We start from the raw sequence: 27,684 nt of genomic DNA on the forward strand, positions 1-27,684 counted from the left end.
CCTTAAATTCTTTAAATGGAAAATGCACCCAGGTGTTCACATCTACAAAAGGAACTTAAGAGTCTCTATAAGTGTGTCTTTACCCTTATATTAATGATTCTCAGTGGAACTGAGTAGGCACTTTCACATGGGAAAAAAAAGAGTCAACAATTAGCTTTGGTCGTATGGTTGGGCAATGGCACAATTTAAATAGGCCAGGCTCTACAATAATACAAATCAACACCTGAACAGCTTTCCAAAGCACTGGCTCATCAATCATTGCTTATCTGTGCAATAAACCATAAGGCTGATTTCTTACTACTACAAGACAATAAAATCAAGCCTCTAAGAGGTTAGGAAACTTGCCCAAGGTAATACCATGCCTGGGAGAAGAGCTAGGAGTGTGGCTCACATCTCCCAAGTCTCAAGCTGGGACAGTTTTTCACTAGAGCCATAGTTTTCTGGACGGTGAGGATAGGAGTGGGTGTGGAGTATAACGTCCCCCTAGGTACTTATGGGCATCAACCATAGACGCCCCACTCTAACAGTGTCTAGGGAGCCTCTCTTACCCATGAGAGTGCATCACATGCCTCATGTATGCCAAGGCAGAAGAAACACTGAGAACCACTGTACTGGGTATTATAGAATCTTGACACTGTCAACACAGGGACTATCACCAACTGGCCAATAACTGGTGAATACTAGCCATAAGATATGCATAATGTAAGTCTTAAAGGATTTATTTCAAGATGTTAATTTTTCCTTGGAAGTAAAAACTGAGGCATGAATTGCATTTGTGCATTTATTTGTTTATTTATTTGACCCCTTGGGTCATTTATAATGTTCTGTAACAAGGGTCATTATGACATTAAAAATGGCAAACATTTTCACTAATGTTATATGTTAGAACATTATATGTTTATATATATGTTTATATATATGTAAAGGTTAACTATAGGATATATATATATATATATATATGCACACACATGCATGCATACATATATATATATATAAATCCAGTGGAGTTGCATTGGCTCATATTGACTTGAAAAAAGGTTTTACATGAAGGCAGCACAAAAGTAAAAATCAAAAGCAAAACAACTGTAAAAATAAGCACAGGAAAATTTCAAACTCATTTTGTTAATGTTCAAAATGACCTACAGACGTACTAGAAAATCCTGGTAACAAACTCCAGCTGTGCTCAGTTCTGTGCAGAATATGTTCACCTAAAAGGTATGTGAAATACTGAAACATATATAAAATCACTAAGGGGCCTGTAATCTAACTCGAGGTTCCTAACCTAAGTCTGGGGGGAAAGGACTTAATGGAATAAGTTGGTCTGAATAAACATTAGACCCTGGATAAGCAGGAAAATCCAGGAAGGGAGTCCCAAGAGCAGAGGCCGCCCTGCCCTCAATGGACAGGCATCTTGAGAGTCTCCAAATCTCTCCTAAACTTTCCTCTGTTGTAAAATAAACAAAGTTGAATCAGGTCATGCCTAAGGTTAAGTCTGGCTTTAATGTACTATAAGTGTCAAAGAATACTTTCTGGTAGTTTAAACAGTAAAACCTAGGTTTCTTTATTACTCAAGTGAGTGTTCATAACTAAGTAGGGAAGGAATGCTGTGCAAAGTGCCCTCTGGTGGACAGTGGAACATACCAAAGGTTGGTACATAAGGGCTTTTCATGAGCTGCCTCTCAGTCAGCATTCATTCAAGACTCACTCATTATTCATCCAAAAACAAGTAATAGTGTGTGTCCACTCTGTATCAAGTATTAAGTATCAGTAGCCAACATGAAAGACACAGTCATTGGCCTTAGGGATTGTATGGTCTAACAGGACACTGGAGCATTACTTAATTATAGATGTGCTTTAATGCCACGAAGCAATGGTAGGTGGTATTATGACAATGATCTACAGTGGCGATATGAGCTCCACTGAAGAAAGGATTTCTAAAAATATCACAATTAAGCTGAGACTTTAAAGAAAAGTGGGTATTAGGCAGGCAGAGGAAAAAGTATATATGATAACCCTGAAAAACAGAGAAAAAGGCTATTTGTGACTGGCTCAAGATGAGGAAGGGAGAGCTAAGGCCGAAGAGGTATGTAGTGCATGGTGCGTCATGCAGGCAATGGTGAGAAATCTGACCTTTATTCCAAGGACAGTAGAACATAATCAAAAGGTTTAAAGGAGGGAAGACATGATTCACATATGATTTTACAAGATCACACTGATTTTTATGTACAGGATGAACTGGGATGGGCTAAAGATGTAGTGGGGAGACATGAGAAAGCTATTCTTGATGTTCAGGGGAGAGACGAGAGTGACTCCCTCCAGAATCCTTGATAAACTTCCATGGCTGCTTCCAGTCCTTGTCCTCCCATTTATCATCTTAATTTATTCTGTACATTTACTGAGTACCACTCATGTCCCAAGCACCCCCATTCAGGCCTCTGCGCACAGGTGGCAGAGTCAAGGACATGGCAGCTCTGTGAGGAACCATGAGAAGCCCCCCCACCTGTTAGTGCTTCCATTGCTAGACACACCATGGCAAAAAGTCTGCTGATGTGTACATTTATTAGCCCACTCTAACAAGTCACATATTCTTGAGGGACCCTAATTACAGCTATAGCAGGAGTCAGAAGTTTGCCCCAATAGCCTGGACAATCTTGTTCCCATAACTTTGAAGAGCACAGGTTAAATAAGTAAGATCCCCTCCCTATAAAGAGCTGAGTAAAATTATACAGGATAAATGCTGTGTCTCCCCCACCCCCACTGGGGTTATTGTTTAATTGATCCTCTTACTTGAAGGCTGTACTTTAAAATACCTCTTCCTAGGTCCTAAAACTGACTGTGGGGATAGTTGTGCAACTATGTAAATATACTAAAAACTATTAAATCATACTCTTTAAATTGGTGATTTGTATGGCATGTGAATTATATACCTCAATAAAGCTGTTACCAAAACAAAATATAAAAAGAAAAAAACACCTCTTCCTTAAAGGTGATGACACACTGGATGAGAGAAATGACAGCTTCAGGGTCGACAGTCCCTATCAGTATTGTACATGGACATATTTTCTACTCCCAGGCAAGCCCAAAAGTCTCTAAGATGGTGAAAAGAAATCAAATCTATAAAGACTGTATTTTCCCCATAAACCACTCCATCTAAAAGCTTAGTCAAAGAGCAGCAATTATAGTAATAACAATAAATACATAAACATATAAACTCTCTAAAGAGTTGTCTTTTTGAAAAAAACTGGGTTGATATAAAAGAGGTAAAGGGAACATGCCAGTCCAATTCTTCTTCAGGTACTTCCCACAGTTCACCAAGGAAGGTGCAACCTGAGAGCACACACCTCAAACAGTCCCAGAACTTTCATGGCTCCAGGTGCTGCTGCTCTGCAGGTTGCCCTCTTCAAATTCCCATATGGGGGGAAATGTGAAAAGGGGTAAGGGCTGCAAACAGGAAGCAAGTGGCCCTTAAAATTCCACCTGCAGTTTAGAAAAATATTCACTGAATTTGCGCTTATAATGATGCAGACAGCAAAGGAGGCTCTTCTGACTAGAGAGGTAATAGAAGTTGATGCTATTTAAAACAGCCACAGTCTTGGTTTAAAAGGCAACTCTAGGATAACATCAGAATGAAGGAAAAAAAGACTGTAGCATCTTGGAATCTGCAATAGCATGGAAAAGGGATTGTGGGCACAGGTGAACATCTGTCCCTGCCTTTTAGGACAGCAAGTTTCAAAACCGTAGCTATGAGACTACTGCTAAAAACCTGGAGGGTTATTAAGGGAAGAAGGAATCTCTGCAATCACAAAGAGAGCCCCTGAGAAAGGAAAAGGCCATCACCTAAGGAAACACTGATGTGCTTAAACACGGTGAGCAAAGTAGGTTTACAGTTGTGAGTATGCAAAACAAAGAGTTTATTCTTGTATTATTACTTATTAATTATTGTATTACTTATTTGCATTACAACTGTAAACCCATCTTTGCCCCACCCTGTATACAATGGGAACTCTCTACAAAACTCAAATGTAAGCTTTAGGAGAAAAATTAAAAAAAAAATAAAACTAGGAATGAGCTTTATTTATCCAATCAGTGTATCCCCCAAGAACACCCTTTGCTGGAAGCATTAATAGCCACTGTACAACTGCATAAGGGACGTGTTCAAGGCTTGCTGCTATTCTCCTATTTGCTCCTTTACTCTAATAACACAGGTCCCAGATTAATACCTACTACCTTCCATTGTCCCAAGCTTCCAAACAGTGGCAGAGCTTGGATTTAAGAGATTTAAACCTATGCCTGTCTGCAAAACCAACCGAGCATACCAACTCCTCAGATCTACCTCGTGGACCCTCTTCAGATCAGAAGGAGAAAATCTGAATGCCTCTAGTGGCCAATCAGGTAATGCCAATGAGCAGGGCAGGTAAAGCATATGTACAGGGTGTCCCCCAAAAATGTATACACACTTTAACAGCTGATAGCTCAATTCTGAAAATGAAATATATTTTAAAAGACACTGCCTTTATAATTATTCAGTGTGTGTATACATTTTTGGGGGACACCCTATATATATGGTGTGAGCAATAGAACTACAGGGAGGTGCAGGGGGGACTGGCGGGGATAGCAGCTATTTGGTTCAATGATTGCTACCACATGTGATCCTGCAATTTTAAGAGAAACCAGAGCTTCACAATTTTATGTGTACGCCTGCACGTTAACATTAAATGTTAGTCCAAGTTTGCTTGTTTTAAGCGCACCACCTGGGTCAAATAGGTCACCAGCTCCCAACCTTTGTGAACGCGTTGTTGGCGTCATCTTTTGCACAGCACTGGTTTGGTATGCTAATTTCTGCAGGGTTATTTTCATAAGTGTGACATCACCCTGGGGATGAGCGAGGCAGAGCGTTCATTAACACCTTAAACACCAAGCGTGCTCTCCTTTCAGGCAGCCTAGATGGACTTGTGGACTGATGCCATGTAAGGCAGAGCTGCTCGCTTAGGAGCACAGGGTGCTTTTCCTCCCAGGAGCCCAGAGAACAAGCTTCATTTCTTTCCTGTGGCAATGACACCCCAAGCACGTGCTTACCCGTTTGTCAATGTCATTGTGTTGGAGTTGCACAAAGCGAGCGCTGATGGCTGCGATGTAACTCTGCTGGTTGGAGAACGCCACGCGGCCAGCACCTTTGGGGTACTTCAGCTCTGGGTCTGTATCGATGCCAGCATAGCAGACACCACCATACAAACGGTCCATGATCATTGCCAGTTCAACTGCAAGAAAATAAACACAATCCTGCATAAATGTTTAGAAGGTGCTCCTGACCAGGAGAAGGAAGGACTATGTAAGGATCATGTGGTGTAATTAAGAAAAGGAAAACCCATGTGAAATATCATGAAGAGTGTCCACATCAGTCTTACAACTCAAGTAGGGGGAGATCCTCATAGGATATTTGAAAATAAAATGGAAATAAAATTTACACACGCACACACAAATTTACATAATCAGAACTTCAGCAACAGTGTTAAAGGAATGATCTATCACTAATCCTCTTGTTCTAACTTCTAACTGCTTAGTCCACTGGAGTGGGCCCTGTGTAGGCAAAGCATTTCACGGTGCCCTAACAAGTTATAAAAAACAACCCTCTAAGACTGAAAGCAGTTACTAAAGTTACACTGCTATGTTTAAGATTAAGCTATAGAAAGAATTAAGTCATCATTTTAGCTAGAGGCAATATGTTTACAGCCTTAAAGTAAATCTCTACACTTGAAAAAGAAGACTGTTAGAGTATATTTTATCCCAACTGAGAACTCTCCACACTAACCTCTAAGTGATATTAGCAATGATAACAGCAGCAATGAACATTTATTGAGCACTTACAATGTGCCAGGAAACACTAAGGTGCTACAAAGGCAGTGAAAACATACCCATCCTGCACCTGCTATAAATCTAGAGGTCTGGTCTGCAGTCCTTGTCACATTTCCCCTAATATATCTTTATATTGGTATATTTACAAAATATCTTTTGTACAGAAAACATTTGGAAATTGGTCCATTCCAAAGGTCTGATATTCTAAAATTATCCTCACCATAAAGGTACCATGGAGAGAAATGAAGCAGTGACTTACCTGGATCCAAATTGCCTGAAGGTAATTATTTACTTGATACTGGATGGCACCTCCTCCAGGTATGACCAGTCCTTTCAGGCCATTAAACATGGTTTAAGTCCAAAAGACTTACCCTAACCGTGGGGAATGACCCAAGGACCTACTTCCCTCAAATACCTACATATGGTATTTGGAAAGGAGAAGACAGTGAGGATAGATGATGACCTGGGCCACAGCCCGTGGGCAAAGACCATTATGGAGTAGAGATCCACAGGAATCAGGATGTGGGGAGAGGAAAAGCAGCACAACCTGGTGGGGTAGAGGAAGAAATCTGCAGCAGATGTAAGGGCTGGATGGTATAAGAGCCCCACCAAAATTTTACAAGCAGAAGGCAGGCCAAGTACTACTGGCTTCCTGTAACACAAAGCTGCTGAGCAGTGAGAAATGCTATGTTGCCAAGACAAAAAGGCTGTCTTTTTACTTAACTTCAAAATTTCTCCCTGGGGAAATTTTGTAGGCACCCCACACCAGAGTCCCTAATATTGGTGACTTTTCTAAGTGCCTATTTGTAATAGGAAGAATGACCTGCAATCAACAGGTATTTCCAGAAGGTGAGGAAAGAAGCTAGCAATCGGCCAAGAATATGTGCTATTCAAGACAGAAGAGCAGAAAGCCATCTCAATTATCCCATTATGATCAGAATTACTGACTCATACCAGCCAAGGGAACACTGCTGATTAGCGCTCAAGCAGACCCTGACTGCAGTCTTGGAGCAGGATCCAGGAATCACACTCATTCAAACAATGCAAAAATAATGGTACACACACCCTGAATGTCTGAGTTCAGTGGGTCCTTATACTCCATCCCAACAACCTCTGATGGCTTGAGGACCTCTTCACCTGGCTAATGTTATTCCAGTTACAGACACCAAGAAACTGAAGAGAGAATTAGTTAATTATAGTCATTAATGAATTTCCCTTATTGGTTAAATGGGCTTAGTAATTTAAGTAACCTCAGGGCCTAGAAATTAAACACTAATTTCCCAAAGACCTGGCTTCCTCTGGAATGGAATAGGACAGTAAACACTCCTTCAGCCTGGTGAATGGCAGGAGAAGAATGCTGGCAAGGGACCAAATGGCACTTGTCTTCCACCCTTTGGAAGCACTCAAGAAAGTGTTTGATTTAGAAAGAAGGTACACTGGCTGTAAGCCTGCAGCTCTAGCTGGCAAGGAGAGTTACTGTAACCACAGGTTCTTCTATAGCATAGGGGCCTCCAAAGGAATCTTGGGGGGTCCCGGATACCAGAGAAGGCGCCTTCCATGAGCACAAACTTTCCATTGCTTCGTAGATCTAGCTGCTGGAAAATCATTTTCACGTGCCAAAGATGAGATCATGACTTCTGTTGCTGGCAGTTAAATACTTTTGATAGGAAGCAGAAACCCTCACTCACTATGCTTTTATGAAAAATACTTATAAATAAATCATTTCCACTTATAAGCTTATTATACACAGTCATTTTCTTGGCCACCAAAAAGTCTGCAGACATTTGAATCAATGAAGTCTCACTTAAGTGAAGGGCAATTTGCTGACAAGCTAGAAACAACCAAGGTAACTAAAGAGAGAGCTTTTGGGGTGAAGAGTATGAAAATTTCCCATCTTTCTTTCTACCCTAACCTCTATTTTAATTACAAAAGGTCTAATACCATGATCACCCCTGAAGAAAGGTAAATGATGGTCAGAGAACTGTTGTTTGGACTGGTCCTTTCAATCAGCAAGTCTTCATCAAAAGCACACTTCCTGCAGGCTAAACTCAAACACCAGGGGGATGTCATTTAAGTAACTCTGCTTAGTACTTAAATGACATTATTGAGAAAAGTAACCACTTGGTAAATACAGCTTTAGGGAAGAAAATGTAATTGAATTCACCACTAGGTAGACGACTAACAAACAACAGAGCAAGTCTTCCTCAAGTCCTATAAATTTTCAACCTGAAACAATATTTTTTATAAAGATACAAATTCACCTACAGATGTCAGAATGTACAACTATTTTTAGAGACTAGGTTTTAAAGGCTTCCTTATAGTGAGCATCATCAGTTAACATAAGAAAATCCCATATAAATTCCCTTCCTCTGATGGGGGCAAGCTGAGCCAAGAAGAGGGCTACCATTTTGACTACTTGGGAGGGGAGAAAAGTAGAAGGCAGTAAGGATGTAGCAGAAATGAACTAAAACCTTCATGGGTTTATCTGTATCTTGTGATCTCAACCCTGCTCATGAAAGGTGAGCACTTGATCAAAGATGTATTTTATCTGGAAAATGTGGTCAAACCACCTACTAAGGCTATGACAGTGACTCCTCATTCTAAATCATCCTCTGTAGAGGGCAAGGACAGTGTAGCTCCCAGAATCACATTCCTAACACTTAACCTGAGGAAGGTGAGGCTACTAGAGCAAGGCATACAGGCGAAGGCTGGAATTGAGACAGATGGAGGTAACAGCAGGCACGGAGAGAGTCCATGAAAAAGTCAGGAGTCTCCAAACCACGTTTTATTTTTTCCTTCCTATCCAGACAGTGTTCACATGGTCTGTCTGGTCACCACAGGGGTGGGGAATTAGCAGGTCTGGTAGCTCTATCCAAGGGCATTCTGCACTTTGGATAAGCTCTGTGCTCCTAAGACAACTCAAGTCATGTCAAAGACATCTGTTCCATGATAACAAGCAACACTAAGAGTCTAACTCACACACTGGCTCTTGTGATGAGCTTTACTGTGCCACCACCGGAGAGGGAAGCAAGAATACTGCAGAGTATGTAGCATGTAGCATTCCCACGAATTCCTCCTGGTTGTGGCGACTATGCCTCTGAAGTCCTGATTCTTCACAGAGATCTGAAAGGGGCTTTAGTTCACCAGAGCGGAAATCATGATGACTCCCTCATCCTGCCCCACCCCAGGGTCCTGTTCTTAGTTAGATATCAAAGCCAGCCATCAAGCAATGTTTAAGTATGAGACACGATGGGAACCAAACAGGGTAGAGCAGGAATAAGGATTCCCAAAGGAAGTATCAACACATTCATCTTTCCAGATTCTAAATTGTGAATCTAGAAGACACGTTTCTTCCCTTAGGAAACAAGAACAAAGCAGACAGGAAAGAGGCAGAAGGCACCTCAGGAAGGTGATCACAAGCTTCCACTCTGCATCAGATGTTGGGAAGTTAAGAATAGTTTCAAATAAATGGTATGAACCACCAACCAAGTCAGAGAGAGAGTGATTAACTTGATTAAATCGGACTGGTACCAAGTTAACCGTTATTACTGTTACAGAGACAACACCTCAGCTCTCAGCTGGAGAAAGAAGCTCCCTTCTGTGCAAAGAGCCCCAAACTTGATGTCTGGAGATCTGAGCTTGAGTCTTGGCTTTTCAACTTATTGTGGCCTTGGCCGATCACCCCCTTTGAACCCTGCTTCCTTATCTCTACAATGAATTCTACCCCTTCCACTTCACAGGGTTATCATGAGGATTAAACATACATGAGAACTCTGAACACACTGCTGAGCACAGACTAGTGCTCAAATGTTTAGCTCTGTCCAGGGGTGGTTTTTGCCTCTACTCATAAATCTTTGCTTAATGTTAACTTGGCTTGGTTTCGGCTCCATAAGCACCAATTCACCCCAGTCTTACTTTAACTTTATGCTCAAGTTACTCAACCTGCTCCTGATGTGGCAAAGTTTGACATCAGCTATGGGGGAGAGAGAACACAAACACATATTAACATTAGAAAATCCTTAACCCTAAGGGCAATGTACTTAATCAAGTCAGTATGCTAAACCTGGAGCTTATCTGGGACAACACGTACTGAACTTGGGACTTGGTAAAAGAAAAAGCTTCTACTACTGAGAAACTTGATATAAGATGATTTCTGCCTGCTACCACTTTGTAGAATAACAGCAACAAAAAAAAGCTACGGTTACAAGAGTCCTAATTCCTGAGTCACAAATCAGAATGTGATTCCTAATACATGTGAACTGCCAGAATGCCTGTACAGAATGTCTGAAATAAGTGCACCTAGAAAAATTCAGGATGCATGTTCTCTAGACATATCCCACACATCACTGAATATTTACCTCAAAGTTGTTTTTTCCTCTACAGAAAAGCCATCCTAACAACAGTGGGGGGGGGGGGGGGGCAGGCAGAGAAGGAAATTTCAGGATTCATCACAGAATATTAGCAGGGGAGAAAAAGACAGGAAAGAATTATCAAAGCCATAGTTAGGAAAGACCCAAGGGTGACAAGCAAATGGCAGGGAGGCTCTAGGGACTCAGATGAGCAGTCTCTCAAGACTGATCTGTCAGCGGGACCTGGGCTGATGAACTGTCAGAAGGAAGTCATGAAGTGGAAGAACAGCTCACAAGTCCCTAATTGGAGAGGACGGTGGAGGGTTTTTCAAGCCTAATCAAAGATGGAAGTGGTTGGGTCCCAAAGCTTGATCACCAAGGCAGTACTCAAATTAGATGCCTGAGCCAAGAAGCTGGAGTCAGAATATTCGTGTTTATAAACGGGGGGAGAGTACAGAGACCAGATGCTTCATTCTCTACTTTTTCCTGGTGGCCTCACCATCCCCAAGCCTAGCACTCATTTCCTCTGAGAGCAAGGAGACATGTTCTGGAGAGGTCCTAATGCCATAGGGATATGCAACAGGGCTATTTCTGTACCGAGTGAGATTCAGGAAGACACGTTGCTTACGTTACTGGGATGAAGACTGGAGACACACTGTTGTACTTCCAGGTGGAGAACCAGACAGACTACCTACCCCTTTCCCTGTACTGGCTGTCTGAAGGATAATGTAAATTTCAGCCACATGGTGGCATGGTGAGTCTACCTATAGCCTTTCCTAGCATGGGGGTGAGAAGAGGTGGGGAGCAAAGAACAGGACCTGAGAAACACCAGGAGACTTCAGGCAAGCTGTCCTTGGCTTGCCACTGTGACTGATGGAAGTGATGGAAGGGAGGGAGAGAAGACAGTAGGGATGTGTATCATTTGGCCTAAAAAAACCAACAATCAGGCAATCTAGCTTTGGGAAACCCATCTAGATTTTTCCATTGATATTTTCTCATTTTCAGGTTAATATATCTAGGTCTGTAACTTTTTTTTTCTCCCCCAACCTGAATTTTAAAAAGGAAGGCTTGTCAAAGGACCAGAAGGAGCAACCTAATACTGCTTAAAACAGGTTGCCTTGTTTCTTTAGAAGTGTTTGTGTATTTCCGTTTGGTGGGGTAAGGACTATATTTATAATAACATTAATAATAATGGTCTTGTCTTAAAAGGGGAAATATCAAAGATAAATAGCCTCACAAGATCCAAAGGAATAATTCTTGAGTGGTAACATTTTAGTCACTATTCCATGTTAATGGACCACTTTTGGCCCAGAAGAAGGCGAAAATCAATTTGGACACTTAGAATTCCACCTGTTGAGTACTGTCACCCATTTCTGGTCCAAGATCACCCTGCATATAGTGCCTGAAACAGTTTTAACACTCTTCAAAATTCCATAACCACAATGCCCTCTGGAAATAATAAAAAATGGCCTGAAGTATTTAAAAACCAAGTTTGAGAAACATTATGTTAAAAAGTACAGTCTAGCATCCAGTTAATTGAGTCAGCATTCTATTAATGCATTTCTTGCTTTCCTCTGTTCTGAAATCTGTGACTCTGTAGATGACAACCTGTTGAATGTGACAGTGAGATGTTCATTCAATTTGGCATGACCTGCACTTGCTCAGTGCCAGTCACACAGTGGATGCTCAATAAATGTTATTGATCAAGTGAGTTGCACTGTATTCAGTTTAAGATGGTCTAGCGAAGTCAAAATGAATTCCTTTAAAAATAGCCTTCTATTCCAAGGCACACACCAGCCCACAAAGCTCAGTGTCTTCAAAGAAGCCCAATTCTCTGCACATGGATAAAAGCTACGGATGTTAACTCTTTTCGTATGGATTACATGGCATCCAATCGGGAAGTCTTAAATAGACAGTCAAATTCTAAGATGCTAAGATAGCTTATTTAGCCATCTAGAAACCAGCTACAGTTATGGGAAGTGTTGGTGTGGAGGAATGTGTCCATCGGACAAAGTGATTGTGGGTTGCTAACCACATAACTGCAAAAACAAAACTTTAAAACAAAAATTTTAGCTTAGCTTAAAAAAAACACACCAAGATGCCCAGCCGGGCGTGGCTCAGTGGTTGAGCGTCGACCTAGGATCCAGGCGATCAGGGTTCGATTCCCGGTCAGGGCACATGCCCGGGTTGGGGGCTAGATCAATGACTCTCTCATCATTGATGTTTCTGTCTCTCTCTCTCCCTCTCCCTTCCTCTCTCTGAAATCAATAAAGATATAAAAGAATAAGAAAAAAACACACCAAGAGACTTATAAAGGGTATATACCATCTAGGTAGGGAACACAAAATCCCATTTCAGATGAGAAAACTAAATATAACCCTTGTCTAATTCTAGAACTTGCAGCATCTTGTAGACACAGAGTGTTAAAGAAAGAATATAATTTAGCACCTTGGGTCTCCTGCCCTGTGGTGTCAATGTGATCTTAGAAAAGTGTGGAAAATGGATCTTCATAGGATTTATAAAGGGAAAATAATATAGAGGCCCTTATCTATCCTTTAAAATCATTAAAACAGGAAGAATAAAGGGTAAATAATAAAAAAGGAAATTTAGTTTATAAATTATTGTGTCAGTTACTTAAAAATAGACATAATAGGCTAAAGCCAGTTCTATTCTTTTTATAACTGTGGGGCTTTTTCTTTCAGAATCTTTTTTTCCTTCAGATTCCTATCTAGGAAAAAAGGAGAGGGGCTAGAATATTAATACTAATTTGTGTTTGCAGTTAGTTGCAAAAAAAGAATAGCTAGAGCCTGGCCGGGGTGGTTCAGTGGTTGGGCATCGACCCATGAACCAAGAGGTCATCGAAACATCGGTTCAATTCCCGGTCAGGGCACATGCCTGGGTTGAGGGCTCGATCCCCAGTAGGGGTAGTGTAGGAGGCAGCTAATCGATGTTTCTATCTCTATCTCCCTTCCTCTCTCCAAAATCAATAAAAACATATATTTTTTAAAAAGGATAGCTGGAATACTAGCAATGAATGTCCATTTTTGCAAAATATATATGTTGTTAAAAGACAGCAAAGGGGATTTTTCTCCTACTCCACTCCTAAATATAACACTAGTTAGAAAAAGTTAAGAATATTCCACAATGCCGCCACCTACATTTCTTTTTTTAAAGCACAAGCAGCTTAGAAACAAAGAGCTGCATTTACCCACATGTAATAATGCTGCTCATGCTGGAGCTGGTTCTTCCTGGACTTGATTCTCCAACAGCAGATCATGGAAGGGGTTGGGGGGGGGGGGGGGGAGCGGGCCTCTGCTACTTTGCTTTCATTCTTTTGGCATAATTTTCCATTAAAATGAAAGTAAGACCCAAAGATATTTGATTCTTTGAAATACCACAAAATTACACTCCACAGTCATAATTAATGTTTTCAAAGCCTTCAAAATGCAATAATACATATATTTTTATATCGGCCTGAAGTTTATCATTTAGGACTAGATTGAAACTGAGATCTAAATAAATATGTTAAAAATGTTGAGGGGGAGTAAGGATTGAGAACTCATCAGTCACAGAGCCATATAGCTGTAGGTACATTTTACATTTTATAATTGTTTTCACAACTTGATTTTCACGATCTCTGCTTTTTCTTTTCTTTTTTAGGTAGAATTAAGTCAAACTGCTTACAAATAACAGAGATAATGTCAAGTTTTTCACAACTACAGCGGCAACAGTTACCTATCTTTTCATCCTACTTTGAAAAATATAAAATTCAGTTATTTTAAGCACTTTAAAAGCTTAGTTCCTACAAAAAATACTATATTCCACTGGCAATAACACTGATCCACAACTGATTAGATTTGTGTTTGGATTTGAATGTTGATATCATCAGCCTCAACTGCCCCAGTCAATTATGATTCTGCCCAGTACCAGCAGGAACATTTCATCATTGGAAAGGAACTTAAAAAAACAAAACAACAACAACAAAAAAACGGGAGCTTTAAAAAAAAGTCATCAAGATGCTTGAATCCGTAACTCATTTTTCAAACTGCGTAAGAAAAAGGAACCTGTTTCACTTGGAAAGAGTTCAGTCTGACACTCAGTGACACAATTTCCAGCAGTGGTTTGGCTCATCACTGAGGGGCACACAGCTGCATTGGACAGATGGGGTGACTTTTTTCTGTCATACATAACAATGCTAACTCGCGTAAGAATGACACTGCCAAATGTATTGTTACTATTTTTAAAATATGTGGTTGAATAGGAAAGTGCTAAATAGAATTCATCCTTTCAAAATAACATTTTAATGAAATTCACTCTTGCACCATCAGGAAATAGAGCATTTTGGCAGAAAACATTTAATTTTGAAAGAGTCAGCTCAGTGAAACTGACATGACAGCCTTCTTTTTGGAGATTGTGTATAATTGACTGGAAACCTAGAAAATATTGGAGACTAAATGCATTGGGAATGTTGTTGTTGTGGGTTCTGTTGTTGTGGTGTTACTATTTCCACTCACCAGCTCGAAGGGGTCGTGGAACTCCCCCAACAAAGATAGTTTTTCTGGGGTCCAAAGGCTGAGAACCATCCATTACAAAGTCACTGTCACTTAGGTTCCATGGTCGAATTTGCACCTGAAAAAAAGTCGTTTACTTGGTCCTTACTTCATTTCCATCAACCCCAAATGAGAATAAGGTGACTAAAGACAAACCCACTGATTTGCGCATTTTACAACATACACAACCCAAACAGAAATCCAGTTATTTCTTAATGTAATCTGCATTATGTGCCTTTCAATAGAACTCTTAGGAAATCTACTTATAGGTACTATACTTGACACTCAAGACATATACCATGAAACCTTCAGAAACCACCTGTGGCTTAAAAAAAAGCAGTCTTTTACAGACAGATTCTGGGCTTTGGATCAGATCCATTTTAGCACATGAGAGACTGTTTATAACCTGCCATAGTACAGCACTCAGCTTTTTAAGACTCACCTAAAGGAAGGGACTGGGAACATTAGAAATATTTTCTAAAAGTTATCTGTATGTCTGGCCTTTAAATTCTTATCATTCCCTAAAATTAAAACATTAATCTTTCAGCAATATGATTTAACATAGATTAACACTCATCAAGTTAGCACGGTGTTTCCAGCAATATCAAACAGTGAAGCACACACAGTTATCTACTTTTGATTTATCTGATTTTTCTAAACAAGTCTGGTTAAATAAAGGAAGAAACTGAAGTAAATTTTCAAACAGTAGAGAAAGAACTCTTTATGGCATGATTCTTTCTATTTGCTATATCTCTTAACTGGGAATCTGACTTCCTGCCCATAGTTTGTATTGTTTTATCAAACAATAAAAAATAAGGTATTTATTTCATCAGAATCTGAACCTTAAAGTATATTCCTTTCAATCCATAACTGAATTATCAAAGAAAAGCTTAAAATGAAACAAAACAAAACCACAAAAAAACCCTATACTGAAAGATGAGTTTCAGTACTGCCTGGAAAAGAACCAGTCACGTGTGTTCCAGGAACTGGGGCTAGGTGTAGAAGCAGAGAAATCGGTGTTTGTCCTTAAGGAACATGCCTCTCCTTTCCCCTTCCACGGATTAGGAAAGGAAACAAAGCAGCTGAATTTTCATTTCCTTAGTATCAACAAAATTCTTCATTTCCCCCATTGCTCAACTCTCAACAGTTAATGCAAGGAAATACATAAGAAAATTTCTTATGTGGCTTGGCTTATATCTAGGAGTACTCCCATTTGAAAGGTAGTAAATCTGCTGATTACACTTTCAAAACACTTTGAATGTCAACTCTAAAACTGGCATTGCTCAGCAGTCTGCACATTCCTTATGACTGCTATGACATTCACCCCTACCTAACTTTCTGCCTTTTATGACATTGCTCCCTTCAAGGGTTAGCCAGAAGCTATAAAATCTCCATTTTTTTCCTAGGTCCTGAAAACTTGGACCTGTTTGCAATTTCTGTAAATATTCAGGCATTGGCTCCACCTATATCACATGGGGGAAAAAAGATCCAGTTCTTTCCTTGTAAAATTTGGCCTGTTTGACTAAACTATCATTCCCTTGACATTTACCTGAAGGCAGATTCGCTATAACCATAAAACATCACTTTTAATTGCCTTCATTCAGGGGAGGTCAGTTCATAAGGTATATATATGTCTAATCGCTATGTTGTACACCTGAAAATAATATATTTTGTGTCAACTGTAACTGAAAAATAAATTTAAAAAATAAAAAGCCAAAAATCATATTCATGAGTACCCATTATTAATGTTTAATCAAAGGCACAATTTCCAGACACTGTAATAATAAGAATTTTAATGTCACCAATAAAAAAAGTAGAATGTACCTTTTTCTACACAGAGCCCTCTCTCCTTTTAGTCTTATCCCTAATAAAGTAGTTAAGGCAGCCTCAGGACCTGGCCATTCCAATCACTTTATGATAATTGAGTTTGATCTTGGATCACTTTGCTCACAAATGAAAACAATTCCTGTGCAGTGTCCATACTATTCTGGCTTCATTTAATCAGATTACAGATAATGCAGTCTTCTGTAACAGCTGTAGGTTACTGCTGCTCAAAAGAATTCTGCAGATCTCAAACCTTCCTGCAGAGAGCTTCGTTACTGCCCCCTCCTCCCACCCTTACTCCATTACATCACACACAACCCAGTCCATTACCCTATTCTTGGCATTATAGATTAGGTAAAAATACAGGAAGAGGTCTCAGGAGACAGCAATAATTAACCCTATTCATAAAATCCACATTTCCCAGCTGTCACCAGAAAACAGCTCCTCAGAACTCACACTGCAGAATCAGAGAAATGTCTATATAGGCCAACTTTGGCACACTCTGCAGACTAAGCAAAAGGTAATGCTGTGGTCCCGTTTGCACTGAGATGTTCCATTCACATTTTGGTATCTCTCTGAAACATAAACCCACTCTCACACAAGGCATGTTCTCCATCTCCTAAGGTGTATTCTCAGGGCCTGATAGCCATGTTCTATCTTTCTCACTTACTCTTTGGATATATTTTCTGGTCCTTTAATATATTCTCCACACACACATATGTTTCTCTAGTTTTTAAATACCACACTTTATAAGCTGACTCAAATATTTTGTAGAAAGGGGTAGAACATAAATAAAACAGCTTTTTTATTATTTTTGTTTCTTTAATAATTAGTTTTGAGAACGGACGAAATTAGAACTGTGTCCTGATTCAATATAAATTTACCCCAGCAATACAAACAAGTTTTACATATACGGGGATCACCGTGTGTGTATGTGTGTGTGCGCGCGCGCCCGCGCACACGTGCGTAACAACTCTTCCAGTATGTTGTCAAACAGGCTACTGTAGGCTATACTCTCAGCAGGAAAAGCGTCAACATTCAGAGGACAAATATAGGGATGTCACCAGAAATAGTGAAGATTCTCGTAAATGAGCCTCACACGGATTCCAAAACTGATTCTCCTTCCTGGAGAAACCTGACCACGTTTGCTTGTAAAGGAGACTCCAGGAAGATGCACCACCCACCAGCTCTTCAGCCAGGCCATGCCCTTAAAGGGGTTACACCAAACCAGTCTGTAGGGCCATAAAGGTAACATAAATGCGTCAAGCCACCAGGACAATAGTAGGCAGGCAGTGACACACTGGATAAATCGCTCCTTTTAAAGAAAGCAGACACTTCTCAGCTCCAGCAAGCAGTTATAATTTGCAAATGTGCTGTCAGATTTTCCCATTTTTCAAGAGCAGCTAGATTTTTATGCGAAACTTCAAAAATTTAAAATGCTGGGAACTAATTCAAATGTTCACATCACTGTACAGGGTAAACAAAACTATGTGCAGGCCAGTCTATCCTGTGGGCCCCGGTCTGTGATCTGTGGCTAGAAAGGTTTAGTTACCACACAGCTCACAACGGAACACAGTGTTCCATCAGCACTTCTGAGAAAATACAAAATGGCTTTCCTTCAGTTTCTTTTTAGAGCATGTATTCCTAGTGAAGCTCTGTTGAGGACCATGAAGCCTACTTCTGGCTGAATTATTTACCTTCTAAATTCTTACCTCCCAAATTAATAGTCTGTCTTATATAACTGCTTATCTCCAAAGGCAAAATCTTTTTAAGAATAAGGTCAAAAACCAAACATAAGGCTTGGCTGTGTAAGTTATCAATTTATACCATACAGTGACTTCAACAGCTTCAAGGAATCCTAAATCATTAACACTGATAATATCAACAGTACAGAAAGCACTAATTTTCCTTTTCAAGGTTTCCCAAAGTGTGTTCTAGGAAGTGCAGGCCCCCAGGGTTGTTCTGCCAGACAAGCAGTGTTAGGGAAAAGTCAGAAACTCTGTCTTCCTTCTTGGAGTTTCATGGCACCCATTCGTGTATATTAATTAAAGGCTCTGAGCAGTTCTACAGGAAAGAAATCTGTTCAAACGTTGTTAAACCCAGTATTTCCAAAATTACTCCTATGGAACCTATTTTTTGCATTATACCTACTGATATCCATACTGTGATGTATCAAAATATGGAATGCGGTTGAACTAATTGAACAAACTGTTGTAGAAACTTCGCTCCAATCCAGGACTTTTCCTCACTTATTTCCTGCTACTGCTCTGAAAGGGTTGCTTCCATAGAAATTAAATTAAACGGTTAAGAGTATAGTAAATCTGAATAACAGATAACTGTTCAAAGAATTGAAAGTTTTCTGACTAAACAAAAGAGATGTTACCAAATCAGTTTGACGATTTCTCTATCAATAAAGAATAAAATATCTAATTGTAGTTCTGTATAGAAACTAAAGTTTCGCCCTAGTTAAAACTAAATGTCATTATTAATAGAGGTAAGATTAGGGGCAGTGCTAGAGAAAAAAATTAAGAAATGCAATATGGGTCACTTATTTTGACAGGAAGCTATAACATCATTTCCTAAAAAGAAAATTTCATTGAAGATTTCAAGAGACTCTATCTTATAATTAAATATAAAATGCATTTAATTTTATCTTTAATAACAGGATACAAGAAAACATACAGTTTTAGTAAGAACAGCTTTTTGCTTTTTATTTTATTTTTTTTTAATCCTCCCTCGAGGATATTTTTTTTATTTTACTGATTTTTTGGGAAAGAGAGAGAAACATTGATGTGAGAGAGAAACATCAACAGGTTGCCTCCCATCAAACCCACAACCGAGCTATGTGCCCTGCCCAGGAATTGAACCCACAGCCTTTTGGTGGATGAGATGATACTCCCACCAAATGAGCCACCCGGCCAGGGCAGTAAGAATAGTTTTTAACACAAACCTTAGGGCTTCAAGTTTCTGACTATGACTAAGTCTCCCTATAGCTCTAGGATTCTCTCAGTTTAGACCCCTGTTTAGAATTCAGATATTCATCGACCAATGAATAATGTTATTTGAGCTCATTTTGAACATTTCACCCTACATTGCATCCTTGTCTGGTCATTTCCTCAGAACACAAACTAGCAGTCACATGAGCATCCTACTGCATAGCGCATCCTTTTTATGTTCATCTCAAGGCTGCTCCAAAAAGCAACCAAACTGTTTCGAGTACACAGTGCAATCCGGTGACCAGCGGGAAACTACCTGACCAAAACCCACCTCACTGCCACTGTTGTTTCCCATAAGTTTCCCATGAAGTACACGGCTAAAGCCCCACCCCCAGCCCCCAATTTCCCCTGTCCTCTATTCAATACCCTTCAAACTCCTATTGAAGCTCTTCAGGAAAAGTCCCCATTTTCCTCCCCATAATCCTACAATCCTTTCAATCTACATGAATCAGAAAAACAATACTGCAGAACTGTCAGGATTGCTCTCCCCAGCAAGCCGCAGCATCCTGGCTCTTCTGACACCCAGGATGAGTCAGCTAGGTCCGCTGACATGCAGCTGCACCAGCTCAGCTGTAGCGTAATGAACTCAGACCCAACCCAGTTGTCAGCAATTCTATTTTAAGCACCACAGACCTCACAGAATGACTGGAGTGCCCCACAGTATCACAAATAAACTAGTTTGTGGTTTGTGAGGCATCTTTCTCTCTTCCATGGTATAAGGGCTTGTTTTATTATTATTGACCACCAAAACTAACAGCTTTGGACTGTGGTTTGAACTCTTCAAAGTACATTCATGTTTGGTATCTCATTTCAGCCTAATTTGTACCACATAGCTCTCTAACAAAAAGGTGAGCCAATTTCCAGGAGTTTAGATGCTACCTCTTATTCTCAAAGGCTGCCCTCCGGCCAATGCAGAGGGGGAGAGGCCTTCCCTGTATCTTCTGGGGCTTGTGGCCAGAAAGGAACTTAAGAGCTGATCAGAGTCATTGGCCTTGACAAGATTATATACCCTGGACAGCTCTGGGGCCTCCAGTCAGAACTCCATTGGGCCTTAAAGCAAAAAGCTGTAAGTCTTACACTCAGCCTACTTCCCCCATTCTTTAGATAAGTGCACAGCCATGCAATGCTTACCGACCAGGATATGTTCTCAGAAATGTGTTAGGTGATTTCGTCGTTGTGAGAACATCATAAAGTGCACTTACACAGACCTAGATGGCGCAGCCTCCTACTGTAATTGTATGTGCTATATTTTTACATGACTGGCAGTCCGGTAACTTGTTTCACCAGCATCCCCACACACATGAGTAATGTGTTGTACTATGATGTTACAACGGCTGTGACATCACTAAGAGATAAGAATTTTCATCTCCACTTTAATCTTATGGAATTGCTATCGTATATGTGCTCTGTCGTTGACCAAAAACGTCATTATGTGGTGCATGACTGTAGATCACAGGCCCCATAAAGCCTTGTCAAAGCCAGGCTTCTTCCTAGACAGAAAGCCAGAAGTAACCCTAGGGAATTCTCTCATGCTCTCCCAGAATGTTCCAGGTCCACTATCAGGGTCAGAAACAGTCCAAGAACAAAAAGGAAACCCCTGCCATCTGCACCAAGCTGCACAACCTGCCGGATGCATGGAAACCACAGGCTTACAGCCCTCTAGGAGCTTCAGTTACTGCTGAACAACTAAAACAGCTCTCTGTATAGTTTCATAAGGGCATCCAATACAAAAAGAGAGCATGCGTACACTGTGCTCCCAAATGGCTATGCACATCCTTGCCTTATGCTTGACTTAATAAATCCATTATTAATTAAATGCTATGATAAATAACTATACTTATAAGCAGAAGATTCAAGGGTACACCTTTCTTTGGCTTTCATAACTCCTTCCGGAACATCTGACCACATTGCCCTTTGAGCCCCTGCCCCCGCCTTTCCCAGCCCAACTACTCCCTATAAAACAACCTAGAGCTTATCATTACTGCTGATGCTTCCACATCACTTAGAAAGTATAAGCATGACAGATGAGTCCCTTTTGAAGAAGAAATTAAGACTTTTGACCACCTACACTGCACCATTGTGCTAGGCATTTTACACATATGATTAGTCTTAAACTCACTGTAACTGTTATGCTGCAAGAATTATACCTACTTTAGAGATAAGGAAATGAAGGATCAGAAAAGTAAAGTCAGCTCAGGACTGAAACCCATATTTATCTGACCCCAAAGCCTATATACTCTGTACTTTTCCCCTTGCAATGATGTAATGTGCTTGTGAGGCTCCCCATCCTCCAGGCTACTGGCCACCAGTTATGCTTACTGACAGTCTCCTGGACAACTCAGTGTGCACTTTCATTTGTGACTGATTAACCTCTTTCTTCTTTCCAAACTTATTCTGCCTATTTTCAATGCATTAAAGAAGTAACCAATAGACTCTTACACCTAACAAACCTAGCAGTTAGAAAAGGTCAAGAAAACGACTTAGCAATGAAATGGGCACTGTATTCAGCTATTTTAACTTCTGGGTTCTCAGCCTCAAGCAATTGTGCTCTGCAGCCATACGATTTTGTCCAACATGTACTTTCAGCTCCATGGTATGAGAACAAGGATGTTGTTACTGGCGTGCTGATCACTAAAACTCTTGAGAGGAATGTACACATAAAAGTTCAAATGACCTAAGTTTTTCCTGGGAAGAAGCCTATTCTCTGAGTGTGCTTCATGGAATACTAATTCTATTGAAATCTTCACAAGTATAATTCCAAGCCAGGTATATAATATGCTGGATGAAACAATATTACACAAATTTACTTACTGCAAAACTTGTCAGAACTATAATATGTCAATGTTTCCCAAATGGTTTTGCCTATTGAACCTTTAATTAAAGGAGAAGATATAAAATGCACAGTCAGTGCTCAATAAGTGACACCTATTATTATGATGAGCAAACCTTTTTGTCAATGTTCCTCTCAAGAGACCAGTGTTTGGATGGAACAAGTGCTCTTCAGAACACACTTTGGAAAACACTGAATATGGGATGGGGTGGCTGTTTTGTCCACTAGATACTGCCTAATACACTGGAACTGCAGCACCTTTTAGGCCTCCCTAGGAAGGAATAACAGCTTTCAAAGACTCAAGCACTAAGAAACTCTGGATCCATTTTTAAATCATAGATTGGGGGGGGGGGGGGAATAGGATTTATTATGAAGAGGAGGTACTGCTCTCATTCTAGGGGAGAAATCCTTTGGAGAAATTCCTACGGTGGAAGGTGTACAAACCACAAATTTAGACCAAGGATTCAAGAAAAAAATAAATAAATAAGGAAGATCAGACATGCTGAAGATTTCCCAGGTGGGCTAGAACAAAACCAGCTTTGACTGAACCAAGATAAAATGATGGTGGTTGTCTTAGAAGGCAGCAGATGGAGAAAGAGTCTGAGTGACTATACCACAACCCGAGGACTGAGGCTGTCAGTCAAGATGCCCTATCTACTTTTCCCAACGTACTTTTCCTCTACTCCCTTTCATACATTTGTGCTCTCTCTAACCAGCCTAGATGTTCTCCACTCACCACATATTCTGTGTGCATACTGCTGTCTTTCTCGAAAATGCCTGTGTACCCACCCCTGCACCCCTCTCCCGGCCAATCTCCAAACCCTCTGAATCCTTCAAGGCCTAGTTCAAATGACACTTCTTCAAGAAGCTTTCTTTTATCACTCCAGGTATATATAAACTCTCCAAAGTACGTAATTTATGTCTTATCTTCACTGTATTTATTTTCCTTAATTTGACAAATATTTAAGAACTTTTATGTGCCAGGCTCTATAGAAGTACATATTTAAATATTTGTTTTATCTACCCATTATACTATGAACTTTTTGATACAGGATTTTATGCCTGATTTAGATTAAGTTCTGATTCATAGTAACCAGTATGAATGCCTTGCCCACAGTATGCACTCAAAGGTGAATTAAAGGAAGGAAGGCAAATTGTTTTAAAAAGATGGCTGTATGTGGGCTGGAGATAGCTGTAACAGCAGGTATGATCTGCTGTAGATGGTGCAGTGATCAGAGAAGGCTTCAGGAAAAAGATGGCATTTGAAAGGGGTCTTAAAATAAAGAAAGGAATTAGAAACTAAGATGGGAACAGAATATTTCAGTTAATTGAATATGGGGTTCAGAAGGAAAGTGGAAAAAGGTAAGATTGAAAAAAAATTTCAAGTCAGACTGGGAAGATATTAAATTGTGGGCAAAAGGATCTGAATGACTTTTGTAACTAAAGAGGAGTGATGAAAAGTGCTAGAGATCTCATTAATATGTAGATGGGGGCAAGAGAGACCAGAATAATAAATATACTGGACAGGATTAAAAATTAAAGAATTAAACCAGCCTCTATTTCCAGCTTCCTTGCTCCCAACATTTTATTTCAATTTTTGTTTTCAAGTTTTAAGTGGATGGCCACATTACCTAAGCAATAACCTAAAGAACTGACTTTCCATACGCACACGTCAATCTGGTAAGACAGTTTTTAAATATGGGGGGGGGGGCAAAAGTAAGTGTATAGTTGTGAGTATGAAACAGAGACCTCATTCTTTTACTATTAATTTAATTATTGTATTATTTATTTGTATTATTTGTCATATTATTATTATTATTATTATTTTGTATTCTTCCTTATGATTTATCTTTTAGGTAATGATGGTTGGTAATTGAACCTACTTTTGCCCATCCTTGTATATAGCAAATCAATCTGTCATATTTCAGGATATTTATAAATTGTGATTGTGCTATAAATTTCAAGGAGGAGGAAGCAGGAAGCTTTTCTGATACTCTTTTCAAGGTGTTTACTGCCCCACATCTCTAGCCACAGTGTCCTAGAAGGCAAGAACCATCACCACCTCCTTCCTCGCCTCCCTTTTCAATCCCGATCTCTGTTAGACTCTCCTAGGTTGGCTGCTCTCTCAGATTGCTGCCTCCAACTTTCAGGTTCCAGTCTATTTATACATTCAAAAAGTACAGTCACCTTAACGAGAAGGGCCACTGTCACAATGTCTGCCTGCTTTGCTAGGGGCCTGGATGGGGACACAGTTATCATCTGGGATGCCTGGGACATCTAAACTATGGAATTCCTCTTGCTGCAGGGGGAAAAAATCATATATCGAGACATTTTGTAATAGTTCCTGCTCTTGTCAATTTGACCACCCATTCTTTGGGGCTAAGAAGTCAATTAATCAGGCCACAAACAGAGTTTCTTCTGCCATCTTTCAGGATCAGACCTGTACATAGAACAGTCTGAGTGGAGCCATTTAATGAAAGGTAATCATAGACCAAAACTGTCTCCCTAATACTACCTGAAATCCACTAATTAGGGATTTGTTTGAGTTGAAAACAGACATGATCTGAGAAGGTTTAAGTCAGAGGGAACCTTGCTATCAGGCTCTGTATTAGGAAAAGGATCTGATTAACCCAACCACACAAGGGGAACAGGGTTTAGGGCAAGGGGAGGGAGTGGGAGAGGGAGGAGAGGGGAAGGACGAAGGACAGAAAACCTGGGAGGTCATTTTGGAACATGGTGTATTTCCAAGGAGAAATACAGGGAGGATGGAGAGAACTCAACAACAGAATGAGGGCACTGGGATACTGAAAGGCAGCCAAGCTAAGAAGTAGAAAAAGTGAGAAAGAGCCATAGCTCAGAGAGTGTGGTGAATGAGCTCCAATCGCTGACTTTACCTTGAGCTACCGCCAAGGTGCTCATTTACTCCCAAAGGTTCAACCCAAAGTGAGGTGGAATGCACTGAAACCTGGAAGGGAAGTGCTGCCAAAGGAGGCTGGGAGCGAGAGGCCTGGAGGTGAAGCACAGGAAGGGAAGGTTTCAAAAATGGAGCCAAAAGAGTTGGAACCCAAAATGGGATCCAGTTCATTAGAATTACGGGTATTTGGGGACTTTTCTGTTTCTCAGCCTAAATTTCATTCAAATTGTTTATGCTGGAAATTCTGAGTATACTTGGGTCAAAGAAATGTGATCGGCAGCCACCATTCATAATTCACTAAGCTCCAATAAAACTGCTTCGCTTGAACTCAGAAAACAAAAACTGCAATAAGGCAAAAATTTGTAGAAACACAAACAATGAAAGTTAGGTTCTCCATAAACATCTCCAAAACAGATAATTACACTAATTATTTTCAAAAGTCCTTTAAGCCAAAGGTAGATAATACACGTTTGGAGTGATGTTGCCTCCATACCACCTCCATCTGCAACCACCACTTCCCATTCCCCTCTTAAAAGATGCCCAGGCCTGGTGAGGCTTGCCTCGACCAGGGATCTCCTCCTCCCCCCACAGAGTCAGTGATGAGCCTTCCAAGGTACAGGAGACCCATCTGCTCATCTCTAGTCTTTCCCCCTCAATTCAACTGCTTCCTAATCTACTATGGGCATAATTATCTTAATGTGTACTTCTACCTTTCTGCCCTTCTGTATACAGAAGTATATTTCTAACCCTCTCCTAGAGTATATGACCAATCCCACCATAGCCCTTCCTAGCTCACTACCATTCTACCGATGTGCCAGTGGCAGCACTCTCTGCAGGTTGACCATTTACCTGTCAGGCATCTGACCCTGACAAATTGGGTTTGGTCTTTCTAATCTCACACTATTCCAAAGATATTTAGAGAAGTTATTTCAGCTTTATTTTTACTCAGATGAAGCCTGCACACTCCCATGGTGGTCAGTCCCCATGTCTCCCTCATAACACACAGCCTCTCCACACTGTTAAAATTAAGAACAAAGTTAACAAAGGTTCTCTACTCTTTTTCCCGAAGTACTATTTTCTACTATTTTCCCCACATGTATGCTACCCTATTCAACACTGTTAACTGTTATGAAAAAAATTTTTAAACCTTTTTTTTTAATTGTTCAAAATATTACAGATGTCTCTTTTTCTCCCCATTGATGCATTCCACCCACCCCACCCTCTGCCGTCCCTTACCACACCATTATGTCCTTGGGTTAGGCATATATGCATATAAGTTCTTTGGTTAATCTCTCCCCCTCCACTCAGCCACCCCCCTCCTTCCCTCTGAGATTCATCAGTCTAATCCATGCTTCCATGTCATTAAATCTATTCTGTTCATCAGTTTATTATGTTCTTTAGATTCCACATATAAGTGAAATCATGTGATTTTTGTCTTTCTCTGCCTGGCTTATTTCGCTTAACATAATATTCTCCAGGTCCTTCCATACTCCCCCAAATGGTACGAGATCCTTCTTCTTTACAGCTGCATAGTATTCCATGGTGTAAATGTCCCACAACTTTTAAATCAACTTATCTACTGATGGGCACTTGGGCTGTTTCCAGATCTGTTATGAAAATTTTTTTAATGGCCCCAGAATTTGAAAATTACAGTGGCACTTTCACACTTGTTAAAATCATCACTTCTCCTTCTGCATCCATTATTCGAATATGCTCAATATTCCCATTCTTTAGTAACCTCTCTTCTGCTTTACATACTGCAGTCTCCCCCTTAGAGGTGGTGAAGTCCCAGCATAATTCTTTTGCAACCAATTGTAAACTCTGATCTAGATATCATCATTTTTTCCCAACAGATGTTACCATGTAGATAAGCTCTAACTTTGCTCTTCTAAATCCAATAGCACTGGTAGACTAACAGCACCATCCAGTTACATTTGCACAAGGACCTGACCTCACCAAATGTTTTCACATTCACTTTCCTCTTATCTGAGCCTCTGACATCCCAGAGACAGACCATTAATCTTCCCGTCTTATAGATGAGGAAACCAAGATGCAGCAAGGATTAGGTGGCTTTATTCAGAGCCAAGCAGATATTTAAATGCTAAAGTCAAGACTCTGACTTTATTTTTTAATTTATCTTTATGGTTGAAAGTATTACAGATGTCTCCCTTCCCCCGCAATGACCCCTTCCTCCCCGCTCCACCCCCTCCCCAGGCCTTCACCACACTATGGTCTGTGTCCATGGGTTATGCATATAAGTTCTTTGGTTAATCTCTTCCCAACTCCTCCTCCCCAGACCCCCACCAAGACTCCAACTCCTATGTCCAATCTCCACTCTTTTCCCATGCACATTTCTGAGAATACATCC

General features: G+C 40.3%; 1 protein-coding gene across 4 annotated transcripts in view; it reads right to left on the bottom strand.

The window, feature by feature from the left end:
* The window catches only part of CPEB3 (cytoplasmic polyadenylation element binding protein 3), a 127,402-nt gene that overhangs the window by 14,107 nt on the left and 85,611 nt on the right, over window positions 1–27,684 (bottom strand). For 3 of the 4 annotated variants that reach the window (XM_087824444.1, XM_087824447.1, XM_087824446.1), the window contains 2 exons: window positions 14,717–14,831; window positions 5,077–5,258 (listed from right to left, as the gene is read on the bottom strand). In XM_087824444.1, the coding sequence (XP_087680570.1) occupies window positions 5,077–5,258; window positions 14,717–14,831 (297 nt within the window). Of the gene's footprint in view, window positions 1–3,341; window positions 3,442–5,068; window positions 5,259–14,716; window positions 14,832–27,684 lie in introns of all 4 variants that reach the window. The other variant, XM_087824445.1, reaches the window with a different exon arrangement.

The sequence above is a fragment of the Miniopterus natalensis genome, chromosome 14 (genome assembly GCF_054644295.1).
Source record: "Miniopterus natalensis isolate mMinNat1 chromosome 14, mMinNat1.hap1, whole genome shotgun sequence".
Taxonomy (NCBI): Eukaryota; Metazoa; Chordata; class Mammalia; order Chiroptera; family Miniopteridae; genus Miniopterus; species Miniopterus natalensis.